At 36.0% G+C, this 15,826-nt stretch overlaps 1 protein-coding gene across 4 annotated transcripts; it reads right to left on the bottom strand.

Annotated features, from left to right (window-relative positions):
• Nucleotides 1–3,421: 3,421 nt before the first annotated feature.
• LOC134800899 (putative odorant receptor 85d) lies at nt 3,422–6,020 on the bottom strand. 4 transcript variants are annotated; one of them, XM_063773508.1, is made up of 5 exons: nt 5,213–6,020; nt 4,870–4,966; nt 4,695–4,787; nt 3,963–4,118; nt 3,422–3,615 (listed from the first exon to the last, which is right to left on the bottom strand). In XM_063773508.1, the coding sequence occupies exons 1-5, from the start codon at nt 6,004–6,006 to the stop codon at nt 3,550–3,552; spliced, it is 1,206 nt and encodes a 401-aa protein (XP_063629578.1). In that variant the 5' UTR covers nt 6,007–6,020; the 3' UTR covers nt 3,422–3,549. The 4 variants fall into 4 exon arrangements, with proteins under 4 accessions (XP_063629578.1, XP_063629660.1, XP_063629732.1 ...); XM_063773590.1 differs by having other exon boundaries at nt 4,734–4,787; XM_063773465.1 differs by having other exon boundaries at nt 3,425–3,615; nt 4,683–4,787.
• Nucleotides 6,021–15,826: the final 9,806 nt, after the last annotated feature.

Raw genomic sequence — 15,826 nt, 5'->3', positions numbered from 1 at the left:
AAGCCAGTGTGTATGACCAAACCAGGGTCACAGTAAGCGAATGTTCACGGAAAGCACCACTACGGGAGGAATGGCGACGTGTCGTTAAACAAGTCGCTCAAAAGTCTACATAATGGCCACGACCACTCTGTCAAGAGTGTAACGAAGAAGAAGAACAAGAAGAAGATATGGTTTATCGTTTATGGGTGGCAAAGGGATCACGCGACTATGAAAAAAAAATGATTTTGTCAGGTGCGCACTTCCTCCTACTAACGGCAGAATACATGTTTAAACTAGGTATAATATGTCATGTCATAACGTATAATTTTTGAAATGCCAACCGTGGTATGACAAGGTGTTCAACAACATTATAATTATACAGTCAGCATAACAACAACGAAGTGGCATTATGGTCCCACTGGAAAAAGACACGAAGAACGACGAAGGAAAAGATGGGTGGACGATGTAAAAACAGCTGGCAAAAACTGGATGACCACATTTCAAGACAGACAAACATGGATTAAAATGGAGGAGGCTTTTTCAAATAGATAGTGACGGCCAAAGTAGCCAAATATAAAGTAACACGTCTTTGTTTTTTGGGGTTCCGTAGTCAACTAAGACCCCTCTAGTTTCGCCAAATCCGTCTCTCTGTCCGTCCGCGGCTTTGCTCCGTGATCGTTAGTGCTAGAAAGCTGCAATTTGGCATGGACACATAATTTGTAAGGTAGTTTCACTACCTCCCCTACAAAACTTTTTTTTCTATTATTTTTTCGCTTTAATCCTATGTGGAGTGTCGTTGGATAGGTCTTTCAACATAAACAGGGGTCTACTATAACCATTTTTTTTAAAGAAAATACTTATTTTCGGAAATGTTCGCTCCAAATCAAGAAAAACAATTGTCTTATGATGAATCAAGGGTCGAAAATTTATGAAACAAAATTGCAAGTAAAGCTTCGTAAATTCTTTCGATGAATACAAACATGATCGGTTGAGCCGTTTTTGAGTTTTTGCAAAAAAAAAATCCCTTCTTAGTATAAGTGTTGCAAAGGTACTCCCTTTTGCTTGTTATACACAGGTAGGGTACCGCCTAATAGCCCCCGTTCAAGGCAGCCTATAGTGACAAGCGAGTAACTACGGTACCCTACACTGAGCATGACCCGACATGCTCTTAACCGGTTTTTTATAGAAATTAGGATGCTGTCTGATATATTTGGCCACATGGGCCTCCACTATCTATTTGATATTGATGATGCTGACTGCACCTAAAGATTACATCAGATAGCTTGAACTTCTTTAATGAATTGATTTGCAGAGTTTGCTGCATTGCTGTTGTGATTAAAACTTTAAAATGCGTTAGTGTAATTTATCAAAAAGATGGCATCGCTCATTTCCCGCAGCTTACATCATCCCGCAACGCTGCGTAGCAATGCTTTCTCAATCGGAATCTGATCGGAATGTAACCTTATGGTAGCTAACGTCGATGAAAGGTTTGTCTAGATTGTAATTTGCTGCATAAATTCACTACATATTGAATTAAAAGTTATATGCTCTCGTTGAAAGTTCTAAAATGATAAATGATAAAAATAAAAACTAGGTATATTTAGGCTAATATTCACATCTCACATTCTCACATAATAGGTAGACGATGTGTAAAAATGACATATGTATTTATAAAAGTTTCAATGCAAGCTCATGGGCCCTAGCCAAGGTGAAAATCGTTGATAGAAAACGCCAATGCGCCAAACGCTGATGTATCTTGCACGCATGAGTCAGTGAGCATCAAATCTGTTGCTCCGCTTACAGGTTGACTTACGCTAGACCGGGCCGTGCCCGGACCGAGGCGTCCGACATGTCATTTTCTATGACGGCTGATCGGTGATCACGTGGTGCTTTCCATAGAAAACGAAGCTCCGGAAGCTCCGGCCCGGCCACGGCCCAGTCTAACATGAGTCATCCTTACCGCGGAGGCGTCAATGTGTTCATTATAAATGAAAAAAAAAGTTAATACTTACTATATCCTGGTTTACCCAGTACAAACGGAACTAGTAAGGTTATTATAAGCAAGTTTTTTACGTTGAATGCCATCTTTCTTTCCTTTTTATATCCTCTTTAACAGCGAAAGATGTGGTTGATGTGTCGCCAGCCCACGTATTTATAAAAAAAAAAACAATAATAAGTTTATTGTAACATTAAATTATTCGTGAGACAGTCTTAATACATATAACTTTAGTCGTGATCCACTAAAATCACTAAATAATTCGATTTTAGCACGATTTGAGAAAATAATGAGTTTTTTCGTGTAACTGAGAAAATTGATAAGATAAGCCAAAATAAACTGATAAGACTTTTCTCAAACATGCAATTAAATAATTTCGATATCTATGTTCTTTGTAGCACGCTTCGAAATATTTATTCCGTTTAAGGCGCGAGAACTTGAGAGGTCTTTATACTGGAATGTTATACAAAACTAGTGGTGAACAACGCCAATGATTTTGAAAGCGATATTACCAAACAGCTGATTTTTCTGGCACTGGTGGTTAACATTTTTACAATAGGTAGAGGAGGTAGGGGACCATTGGGCAGTGGGGACGTTCGGGCACCACCTCGTAACTCGAGACGTGTTGTTGATACTTAATTTTATATCGATAATAACGACCAAGGCCCAGATATCTCAACCGCAAGTGCCACAAACGCATAATTGTTTTTCAAAAACGATACCGCGTATTTGCTGCACTAGGCGGTTTAGGTGTCGTCTGCATGCACTGCAGCTTGCTGTGACTGGCTTTCTGGCAGGATACTGTATATAGGGCCTGGTGCTGTATATGTATATGCCTTTTACCATCCGCCGTGGATAGTCCTACTGGCTGTAGGTATGCTGGTATAGTGGTGGTTAAATGCCTAAGGGCCACTTGCAACATCCCACTAACCCGGGGTTAAGCGGTTAAACCGTTAACCCAGTGTCAAACTGTAGGTACTGGTAACTCCAGGTGTAACCGGTTAACCCCGGATTAGTGGACAGGTGCTATCAAAATCGTTGCAGATTATTTTGGTCTAACTCTACCTACGTTTGTATAAAAACTCGCGGCCGTCCACGTTCGTCTTAAGAAGCCAGTTTCCTAGGTATAAGTATTGAAATTTTGATTTTATTGACGCAATAAAGACAAGATGGCATCGAGCCCGGTGCCAAATGTAGCTGCAGCCCGCACAGAGCGTAGGCTCGAACCGGGATACAGCGAGAGCGAGCATCAAATTGAAATTCAAATACATTTTCATGGACGTAATAACGTTAGGAAACTAATATTACTCAAATAAATATGTATCGTATAACTTCACTACGAAATATTTATTTGTAAGAAGATGAAAAGGGGGTTGAAAGTTATAAAATACTTCTATTCGGACGAACGAATGTCAGATTATAGTTAGGTACATATTGGTAAAATAAAAATGCATTTTCAAATAAAACACATAAACATACTGCTACTTGATGACTTTTGTTTATTTTATGTCTGCACACTGCACAGTGCATGCTACAATGCTTACTTCGGTGAGGTTTGAAAAACAAACGCAGATTTAATTAGCTTTAAGATCATACATAGTGCGAAGAAGATTGAAGAATTGATATGATGTGCTGCAAATCTGTAACAAAAATCGGGTAAAATTCCATTATATTTATGTATTTAATTAGATATGATTTATTAAATGCATAAATAAATACAGAGAAACCCTTATTTACCAAATATTTTTACAAATTGACATAACAGATAGAACTTAACATAAATCAATCTTAAAATCTACTTAATAATCTACATATATCCTAAAATAAATGACCTAACTTAAAATCTAAACACATTACTAAAATCATTTATGTATTTTGCAATATGGAGTACCTACCTAATATTTTATGCACTAATTAATAAAATTATGAAAAACGGATAATGAAATCCTTAAACCGTAATATTTTTATACATGACTATAAAACTTACAGTGGTGAACGTATCAAGATTCATGGCGATATATCCCTTAGCGGTAAGTTGAAAGGGTTTCTGCATGCGCTTGATGAGCATGAGGACCAACTGTCTCGTTTGCCTGTCACCGTAGGTCCACTTGGAATCGTAGAGAGCCTGGGCTAGTTGCTCGCTCTAAAACAAACACCAACGAATTGAATACGTAAGTCATTGACGTATATCTCAGGATGGGCCTAAAAATGGTACTAGTTCAGCGGTGTCACTAAGGAATTCGAGCCAATCGTGCAGTCTAACACAACTAGTTGCGACCAATCGCGCGCGTGATGCGAACTCATCAACCAATCGCGTTGTAGCGGTGTCACACCGCTGTACTGGCCCATGCATGGCCCATTCTTATTGCCCGTAAGGCCAGGTAAGTAAGTAAACAAACGCCAGAATAAAAATAATCTGAAGGTGTTCCAAATAAGCGGAATAGGATTCTGGGTGTAAGTAAGGCCTTTTGTAAGTTTTGTATAATGGACTGTTAGTCGCATGCATCGACCAATATTCAAGGGTTTATTGTCAAATAAACGTTTAATGAAATGAAACATGTGTGTGAGCACTTCACATTTATTTTTCTAAATAAGCCCAAAGACTTATACGTTTCAATTATTAAAATATATATGATATCCTATTAATAGTTGTAACTATTATAACTATTTATTATTATAACCACTAAAAGTTGTACATGTTACTTACGTGATCACTTACGCATTGCCCTATGATACATTGATTGAGCATTGAAATTACCAATGAAATAAGGAAGAAAAAACAGCGCAAAGTACTGTAAAGTTCGTTGGTAACCTGAAAAATAAAGTCTTATCATTGTTCGTCACCTAAAAGCTAAAGAAAAAGGTAACGTTGTTAATTAGGTGACATTTCTCACCGTAAACGTAAAAGCAGTAAGACAAATAAACACGGATCCAAAAGTGTAATTAACAAGCATTATATCACCAAAAACAATGTCTAGCCGAGATGAAATGCTGAAAATATAAAAATAATTATGTCAAGATGAAGCTAAAATCAAATGACGGCCGGATTCGAACTTTAAGATACGTCTATTAATAGATCTGGAAACGATATGTCAGTGTCAAATGTGACGTTTCTTCTAACAAAAAAGTCACTTTTGTCACTGACACATCTAATCCATATCGTTTCTAGATCTATTAATTGACGTATGTTAAAGTTCGAATCGGGCAGTGAGTCAAATTGTTTAAAAAGTTTCTTACTTTGCAATGAAATTATGTTTTATTATAATTCCTCTTAGTTTTTGTCTAATTTTGTAATGAATAGCCGTAGCGTTCTGTGATCTTTTCAGTTGCTTTATATCTTCAGCTCCTATGAGCTCCTTCAGGTGAGTACCAAGAAGTTTTAATTCTAAGCAGATGTAAGCTATGTACGATACATTTATGAGGTCTGAAAATGTGTAAATACAAACAACAAGCCCCGTAATAAAGCTTTCCCATGCGTAAGCAGCGTAATACCACTTTACTTTGTCAAAAGGGTACCAGGCTTCGAAAGGATAACGGTGCTCGAGTTCCTTTCCAAGGACCATGTTATCGTAATACATAATTAGAATCGGGAACGATGTAACGATCAAAATCAACGGCACGACATAGTAAACAAACCAAATTGTAATGAAATTTATAATTTTTTGATATCTTTTCAAAATTTTTACATTTTCCGGACATTTTTCGGAGATGATGTCCCACATATCTGTACGGAAATGAACAAATATTAAATTGTATAATTCCTTGTTACTATTTATTTTTATATATTTAGTAACGGACATCGCGCAAACTCCAATATTTGGAGCGATATTGACAATATCAAGAAAACTGTTCAATTTGGAAACACACAAAAAAACGAACTGTTGAAAAGACGCAAAAATGATTAGGAAACAAATTAAACGATAACAAAGAAGCTTAGTTTTTGATCTACCCAAGAAGGGATACAAAAATATCTTCGAAGTGATATCACTTAAATAGTCCATTAAGGCAAGAAATTCCTCTTTTGCAGACATCGTTGGGATCCGAAGAGGCAATGAATGGTAAAATGAGTAGGCTTATTCTTGGTAGTACCTACTCAGAAATTAAATTCAAGGCTTATTACAGTGTGCGATTCCAAAAATTGCGACAGTAGTGTATAAAACAATAGGTACTGAAAAAATATTTCTTATCGTATGCTGTAAAGAATCCTGTGTCTCTATTACGGTCACTTGTAAATAGTAGGATTAAGTAAATGATCAAAGACTAGCCGTGATACGTCAAGCAGGAAGCAAATTACCTACTTATTAACGACGTATTACTTATAAGACGGTTTACACTGTTGAATTGTATGAAAAGAAAATTACCAAAATGTTTATTAATACCTACATATATCTCTTAAATACATTCCTTTCTGCTAATTAATTACTGGGTGAGTTGCTGACCAACGAGGTCGTAGGGTTCAGATGCAGACGCTATTTAACTCACACGACGCAGTTGCTAAAGAAATCTAGTTAGTGGTATAAATGGTATTTAAATATTGAAATCACATACAAATATCTTGCCCAAGAGGACAGGTTTTCCTCCAAGACAAAAGTTTGACTGCTATAAATTCATTCAAAATATAATAGATATTTTTTTCAAAACCAAAATATTTCTTTGCTTATCCGCGAAAAGATAACGTGCTAGTCAATCAGTGCTATCCCGTTATACTTACTTGCGTATTTTTTTACATGCAATTAATGTTCCCACCCTCCCACCGCAAAAATATAGATTTTTTTTTAAACTCATTTATTTACAAACAAGATATATACAGTGGTATTACTAAAATAAATATAGATAATTATACTTCACAACAGATATGCTTTAACAACATGCCCTAATATGATATGAACATAAAATTCCAACTTCAGAATTTATCGAAACTTCTCAAGCAAATTTCATGTATTTTTTCATAATTATTATGATATATATTATGTAACTAACGAAAAAAATACTAAAGGTAACGAATGATAACAGGGTAAGTGATACCTGCCTATTATTTCAGATCTGAGTTATCTTCCATAAAAACAGCCTAAAGCCAGTGGATAAACCAACTTTGTTAATCAATGTCCTATGGCCTATACTTAAGCGTGATTTAAGTCACTTATTTGTTTCATTGAACTGGCTCTTATTCCGCCCCTGTAGGCTTTACTCCAGACAAGCAGATTAGCTGTAATTTAATATGGACAGAAATGGGTCAAGAAGTACTCAAACGTTACGATCGCTTAATAATTTGACGTATTGTTCACCGCTGAGTCGGAGGCGTTCCACAATGCCGTTCGCGTTGGGAGTCCTTTGATGCATGACTAATATGGGATTAATCCGAGGAGAGTATGTCATCCACTTCATGCTAATGCACGTAGGCTTTTGTGGGGCTTTGCGATTCCCTTTACTTATTTGCTGTGGGTGAACGAAATATTGGCACTCAAATTCAACCTGGGCTTGTTTGAAGATTACTCAAGTCAACGCATTAATTTAATTGTAAATTATTTGATTCAGCATTATTTATTAATGTTACTTGTACCTTGTTTAATGTAATACTCACTATATCATGATGTAGTTGTGTCAACCTAACTAAATAGGTACCTACTTATTAAAAATGTTACCCTGTATTGTAATGTTTAAAATCTTTTTTACTGGTAAGAAGATCTTGATTTATGCTACAATATGGAATTGACATGCGCTCGTCAAACAAATCTATCCATTTTCTTATCTCGTAAAAAATATTACGGTATTAGAATAGTAGGTTGGTACAGTCGACGTCAAAGATATGTTTACCCTTTTGCACCTTACTCCTTTGTAATAAGGCGAAAAATGTAAACATATTATTGACGTCGACTGTACACCGGTTCATTGAAATTGCGAAGCAAATCACATTTATCTTCAAATTGTGATCATTTGCGGAATGCGTTTGGAATCCATATAAATGCGTCCTTACGTGCTCAATTGTTGTGAAATCACGACCAAATGGGATAGGACCTCTCACCTATACTCCACTCCCAATTTTAACAAGAAACTTAGAAAGATGCATTGATCTGAAAGGGGTCTACGTAAATTGGAAGTATCATGCAGGGCCGTGTTCGGGCCCTTTATGTGTATTCTTATCCACACGCAATAGAATACGTTTGCGTATTAAAACTAAACTATATAGAGTGGTCACGAGTGGTTTTCATACCAAAATTAAATATAAATTCACACATCCAGTCTGTCTGGGTTTTCTGAATTATTGTCTTTTTGACGTCAAAAACGTGCACGTGAATTAATGTTTAGTGTCCATTCGGACTATTTTTACTACATATATTCATATGTAGTTAAAATAGTCGTAATGATTGAAAATTTAAAGAAAACCCGGCCAATATAATCTCATTGATGGTGTGAAAAAATGCACATTTGAAAATCATGATTCTGACAGTAGAATTCATGCTAAAATTATTGACTTGACTCGGGTACTATTTTGCAGAAAGTCTTGATATACTTGGCATGAATGTAAAACTCAAGCACGTTGTATCAGCTCTCTATTGGTAAGAAAGTTCCCTGCGAAATGAAGACGTCAGAAAGAATAATAGGACGGGGCGAAGGTTATGAGGTAGATGTGTACCTCTCGATCGGCACAATGGGGGCTGAGGCGAGAGCTCTTTCCAACACAGGGCTGACACAAATAAACATTTAAGCGAAAGCTAAAATACTGTGAAGATACAAATGTATATATGTATTGAAATACCGCCTTGTATGTTTATTGATATAAACTTATCTACTTAATTACAATAATTACATACCTATTGTTGTTATATCACAACGTAACCAATTAACTACCTAGGTACTCTTGGAAAAATAATGTCATAAGAAATTAAAATTAAAAAAAGTAGGTAGAGGAAAACCCAGACGCACTTACTTGGATCAAGTCAAAGAAAAAGTAGGGGTTATGTCGTACCAAACAGTCCAAAAGCTGGCGCAAAATAGACAAAGCTGGAAGGAGGAGTATCGAAAAATGGTTAAATATTTTTTTAATGGCATTTGAAATGATTTAGACGAAAATAACTCACACATTACTTTTAAATACTTATTACATTACTTGAACTTAAATATATACAGATTTTTTAAAGAACAAAACGTCAGAGTCGCTCAGCCCTACTCTACAAGTCCACACGTCAATTTCCCATGAATGGCGCCCCCGCGGAATCTTTATAAATAGTTGGGCAAAGACGGTGTTTAATTTGATGGAAATCCTTGCAAATCCACGCGTGCCAGGAACTCAACGGATTGTGATCCTATTGCTGACGGTAAATTTAATTAAGTTCATTATGCTGGTTCACATAGGCCATTGATTTACAAAGGATTATTATAACTTTTGTACGACTTCTATGCTTTGAGTGATGTGTACCTATAGGTTTGCTTATCCTATTTTCCTAATAAATACTTAATTTTTTTCCACAAATAGGTAGGTTATCTTTGCATAATTGTATGCCTCGTATCTATATTTAATAACCAGTAACATAACAACATTTTCAATGAAATAAGTGGAGCATCATTAATATTTCAGGGCAATATACCTGCACACTTGCACGTTTAGTTCCAGGCAGGACACGAAACAGTTCCATTAAGTATTTTAATAGCCAATAAAATAGTCCAAATTTATTGCGTCTATTACATGTGGGGAATCAACCGCGACCATCCCGACCTCATGAGTAATGGCAACCTTTAAACTTTAATAAAGTCCTATCTACGTGATAGCGCTCGAATAGCGCAAGTTCAGATTCAGAATTAGAAATAATAAACTGATAAATGTTATTTTTTTTGTTTCTGTAAAAATATGCCACTTTAAGTAAAAGTGACTTTGCTGAATAAGAGGCATAACGCGGTAATTAAATATGTAGGTACATCCCCGTTAATGTTAGTTTATTGTTCTATATCTGGATACGCAATTAAATAAATATTGTACCTATTTAAAGTGGAGTTATGTAGTATTCGATCGTCGGTACCAACTAAATGATTATTATCAGTGATCGGACAAATCATCGCAAAACCATCAAAAATCATTTATATCTCAAAATAGGACAAGATTTATTAAACTAATATTATGTACACAGTATCTTTATAAAATTTCCAGATTATACTCAAAAACTGCAGTTCAAAATTGTAAAAAAAAAATTATCATGTTCCATACAATATTTATTTTTGCGATAAATTGTCCGAACTCTGATTATTATCTACGTAAGAAAAAATGAGCACTCACTTTCTGTGCTAAGGTTACGGCGTAGCGCTACAATCTCGATTGTGTAGCGGCCCGATTCGAACTAAAGATACGACAATTAACAGATCTAGAAACGATATGGATTTGATATGTCATTGTCAAATGTGACGTTTCTTCAAACAAAAACGTCACTTCTGACACTGACACATCTAATCCATATCGTTTCTAGATCGATTAAATGACGTATCTTAAAGTTCGAATCGCGCAGTAGGAAAATAAGTTAATTTCATTAATTATCTTTGCACACCATGGGTGCTGTCATGCTTGTATTTACCCGGAGCAGCATACGCAATTAAATTAATTTTTATTTGGTAACAAAAAAAAACAAAAGTGAAATCCAATTAACTACTCATAACATCTAAGTTAACCGATAAAGCACAGGAATAAGAGGCATGGATTTATTTTGTACTGAATTAAATACTGTTAAATCCCGTTTGGTGTGATTCGGAGTCATGCTGGTATGAGCACGACATATTGCTCACATTAAGCTAATGGATGACCGCCGACGAACAGGGACGCATGACTGCCATAATAAATTTGCAGTATGAAATAGATATCTCCGTGTGTAATGGATAATTAGATCAAGGTGTAGCGATACCTACACGTAAATTGAGAACAAGCATAAATAATAATATTTGTAACTATCTTTGTTCACTAAACACGTTCAAATTAATGCAAAAAATGAGAAATCCGCAATTATTTTGTAACATTTTTGTAAAGATATTCGAGTTTAGAAAGTTTAACATATTTAAATGAAAGGTGGAAAAAATCACTGTCTCAGAGACTTATAAAAAAAATCATGCATGTTGCTAATATCCTGTTTTAGTATTTGGAATAAAACTTGATTGTTTCCTTATAAAAGATAAACTGAAAGAATAATTGATGCAACTATTGGCTAAGTAAAAACAAGAGAAAATTATAGTTATTATATTTTGCATACTTATACACTAACTAATCCTGCCTTACTCTCCCCATATTCCATATTATATTCACAAATAGAAGCTAAAAATAAACTTATATGTATAATGATTATAATGAACCCAATAAGTTCGGTATGTGTTCAGCTGAAATCGCCGGCACCGTCATAAATAACCTCTCGACCGCAGGGGATGCTCCATAAAATAAGTATTCGGAGAATGCGGTCAAAAACGCAACATAATAATTAATTGGTCAACTATCTTCGTATGATGCGGTCAACGGTGAAATTTGGCGAGCGCTTATTTGATACCTCCCCTACATACGAAAGTCGAATAGCCTTCTGAGTCCCCCTCTTGTCATTATTGCAGTTTTGAATTTGGAACCTTCTTCCATAATCCTTTATAAAGGCCTCAGGGACTCAGGAGGATAGAGTTCGACCAAGATAAGTCTGCAACGTTTTTGATAGCACACGCAGTGCAAGTGTTATTTATACGTCACAATTTCATAGAAGTTATAATTTTAAAATAACACTTACACTGCGCGTGCTATCAAAGCCATTGCAGACTTATCTTGGTCTTACTCTATTTTGTTATGTCTACTCGGCGAGAAGGGACGGAAACGGTAACTCTATATTCAGTGAATTAATTAATTTATTGATTTTAATTTAATTGAATAATTTAAATTGAGATAAACAGTCAAATAATAGGAGACAATCATAGACTCTCAGCGCGATTCCGGAAAAGAATTAGAGATTCACTAGATATGAAATAGTAAAGATATGTATCGTTTCACGGAAAACGGTACCATTGCCCCGGCTGAATATTGGAGCGGCGTTAATAATAGCGTAAGCGCCAGCCGCCATAAGGTACCTTTTGCCGTGGAACGTCACATATCTTTACACATACGTTTCATATCTAGCGAATCTCTAATTCATTTCCCGAATCGCCGTCTGTAAGAAATTTGTTTTTCAGTAGGTACTTAACTCGTATTTTATAACAATACTATGAACTTCCTAAACAAGTAAGGCAATAATTTAAAGATATTTCAATAGAAGATGCGGAAAACCAATCTACAGATGTTCAGATGACATTTATGTAAAAAGATAGATAAACATGGAACATGTTAGAGGAAGCCTATTTGTCTGCTCGGCACGATGATGCTGAAAAAAATTAGGTACCTATACTTAAAGTATTAAGCATTACCTACTAAACTGTTCCTTAAGTAACTAGTCTATTCGTTTTTTGAAGTGACAACTTCTTTAGCGGCGCTGAGCACTTTTTGCGATGGGGAAAAAATGTTAAACTCGCGAGAGCGTAAGACGTAAGACGAGACGTCACGTGTGACGGATACTGTTACAAAGTCATTGAGTTTTTCTTTTTTGATTTAAATGCCATCTAGTGAGTGTCCCTCAAATTGGTACTAATATAACTCTAGTACTCACAGTGATGTGCTTAGGGGTTTCAAGTAATGCGACGAAATAACGCCAGATGGCGTTAACCTCAATTATACATAGTGCTGCAGACATTTTGTCATTGAGTTTTCACTACAGCCGGCACTCCCGGAGTGCAACCCGTTGTTTTTTTACAAGCTTTTATTTAGTTTCACCTGACCGTTGTCTGTCTGTCTGTCGGTCTGTAATCAAATCTTGCAAGTTAAATTTGATCCACTTCCCGGTTTCCAATTGAGCTGAAATTTTGCATGCATGTATAAATCGGATGACAATGCAATATTATGGTACCATCGAGCTGATCTGATGATGGAGACAGGAGGTGGCCATAGGAACTCTGTGATGAAATAACGCAACCTAATTGTGTTAGGGGTTTTTAGAATTGTCTCGATGAGTATTAGTTGTCAGTCGTAAGAAAAGTACAGTCAGCGATAAAACCTTGTACCAAAAATGATTTTTTTGCCAATAACTTATTTATGTGAGTGTTCTTTTTGGCAACAACGTGTTATTTATGCTACTTATTGCTTGTTATATACTGCTTGGGTTTAATGAGTTATTATTCTTACTTATTTTAAAACTTTACTCGTGCTGTGCTGTGCCGTGTGCTTTAAACTTTGGTCGTGAGTTATAAATTTCTAGAATAGATAGTTGTTAAAAGTTTACAACAACACGACTTGGAATGTTATCATATAATAACGCTTTATGTAATAAATATCTTGGCGTTTGATAAAACGGCTTAATCAACTCCATCAAACAAACTATTTCAATTTTCAATCATAAACTACTCACATAATTAAATTATTCCCGAAATATTTGGTTGCATACCTGTAACAATGCGCACCCTAATCAGCTCGGACAGTACAATAAACGTGTGGCTATCCTACAGACAGGACCAAATTCAATAAACTGGACAGCTGGGGTGTCCACGTCAGCCCGTCAAATGGAAACTTTTGAATCGCCGCTGGTCGAGGGGCCTCCTTTTGTCCGCGAAATTGCCTCATTTCGCGGTCGTAATAAGGGACGGTAACTATAAGAACGATACGTAATTGAGTCTTTGTAGTTGTTTGATGTCGTCTGCATATTGACGTTTGATATAGTTCTGCTTTGTTTACTCCGAAAATAGGTTTTGTTTCACGTGATGGCCTCTGGTTTGTTTGAACCCCAAAATGATGTCACAATGCCATTATTCCTATCCCTTTTACACATGATACTTTTTGTCTCACGGTTGTCTAACTTTGTCTCTTAGGGTCCTATACCCGAAAAATTACAAACGGAAACAGAACCCTAAGGGCGATTGTGCACTACAATGAATTTTACTGTCCGGCAGTCTGAGTTTTCATGGTCCGATATGGCATGAAAAAAACGGATGATTGGCTTGTGCACTTATCCGTCTTTTTACTCGCAGGTGCGGCGCAGTGGCATGAAAAAAACGGATGATTGGCTTGTGCACTTGTCCGTCTTTTTACTCGCAGGTGCGGCGCAGTGGCATGAAACACACACCCCCCCTAGTCCGCCCCCGCCAGCCAAGTCATGAATAATACTAATTCCAGAGGCAGTGTACAAGCATAAACACGAAAAAAACTGTCCGGAATGGGGAAAAGTAAAATGCCGGACGGTAAAATTACGTCTAGTGCACAAGCTACTATATACATTTAATGGCGTGCCATATCGGACCGTAAAAACTCGGACTGCCGGAGGGGAAAATTCATTGTAGTGCACAATCGCCCTAAGTCTTCCTTCTCTATTCAGGCAGCTCGCCTTTGGAATAGTCTCCCTGTCAAAATTAAACAGTGCCCGAACAGGTTTGCTTTCAAAAAATCCTTAAGTGAGCACTTTGCTGGCAGTACTGGAAAATCTTAGTGTTTCTGCTTTGTAAGTTCATCTGAATTCATATGTATGTGTATGTATATGTATGTATATGTATTTGTAACTATATTATATATATATTTGTATATATTTATATGTGTTTATGTCTTTGTGTTCGTACAGGTACGTAATTGTATCATCAAAGTATACCACATATTTTTGCACCGCCTACAACTTATCTGCTTTGCCTAAAGGTTGACTGGTAGAGAATGCCTTATGGCATTAAGTTCGCCTTTTGTACAGTGTGTTTTCTTATGTGCAATAAAGATTAAATAAATAAATAAGTCTCTGCTGTCCGTCGTCGGTCTGTACGTGCGTCTATCTGTAAGCGAGCTGTAATCTCATGAATCGTAATAGGTAGACTGCTGTCATTTTCTCACGGTGTTTAAATACGTCTTACGGCTATAAAAACAAATAATAAAAAATATTGTTTTTAAGATCTGGCGGTCATTTGATTCTATCTCATGGTTCATAATATGTAGGTGGTTATAGGCTTTGGTTATAGGTAATTAAATAACACAGAACGTATACGTCTATTGCCGATGCCGCTATGACAACAAATTGAAAAAAATAATTATTAAGGGACCTACAAAATTAAAAAATAATGGCTGTTTGTTGTATCTCTATAACGGCTGAAATGACATTCCTTTTGTGGCCCTTTAAAGGTTTTAGTAATACATATGAAAAAAAAAACTCATATTTCCGTGTTCTTATAACCCGGCAACCTTCAAATCAAGAGTGAACAGGCACCTTCTGGGCGAGCTCGCTCCATCGTAGGCCACGTCTACGCTTCGGCTGGTCTGTGGCCATGAGTAAGCCCATTCATAAAAAATAAAATAAAAAAAAACTGCACTAAAATAAATAATTTTAATTTATGAATGGTAAAGGCCATAGTCGGTTTTCCATAGTAAGTTGGCCTTTAAATCAATTTGATTCGGGTTTTTTTTTGTGAGTACCTCTTATGGTGAAGGATATTTTTGCTGAGTATCAACATCCTACTAGTGACAGTTTTTGACTTATGATTTTATTAATTTTTTTCTTTAATGTATTGTTTTTCGGGATGTATTCAAGCGATTTGCTTAATTTTATTAAATAGTGTCCTTTATTTAGGTATGCACCGATACTCAAAAAACGAATACCAGTTGTCATATAAAAAAAATAGAAAAATGAAGTAAAAAAAAATAAAACATTTTTTTAATGTCGTTGTGAAGTAGCGACACCTCTAATTTTTTTTTCTAATTGTAGGCCAGACATTGGCCTACTACTTGCCTAAATATCAAAATTTTCCAAACGGTACTTCCTGTCAAAAATTAGGAATGTGTGTGGTCAAGTC

Source organism: Cydia splendana, chromosome 1 (assembly GCF_910591565.1).
Source record: "Cydia splendana chromosome 1, ilCydSple1.2, whole genome shotgun sequence".
NCBI classification, from domain to species: Eukaryota; Metazoa; Arthropoda; class Insecta; order Lepidoptera; family Tortricidae; genus Cydia; species Cydia splendana.
The sequence above is the reverse complement of the archived record's forward strand: the minus strand, read 5'-3'. Positions and strand labels throughout refer to the sequence as shown.

Coding starts and splice junctions, on each gene's coding strand:
- LOC134800899 (XM_063773465.1), bottom strand. CDS start 6,006: ATGTCTGCAAAAGAGGAATTTCTTGCCTTAATGGACTATTTAAGTGAT. Junction 4,119..4,682: donor GGCAATGCGTAAGTGATCAC/GTAAGTAACATG, acceptor TGTTTGTTTTAG/AGCGAGCAACTAGCCCAGGC. Junction 3,616..3,962: donor ATCTTGATACGTTCACCACT/GTAAGTTTTATA, acceptor TTTTTGTTACAG/ATTTGCAGCACATCATATCA.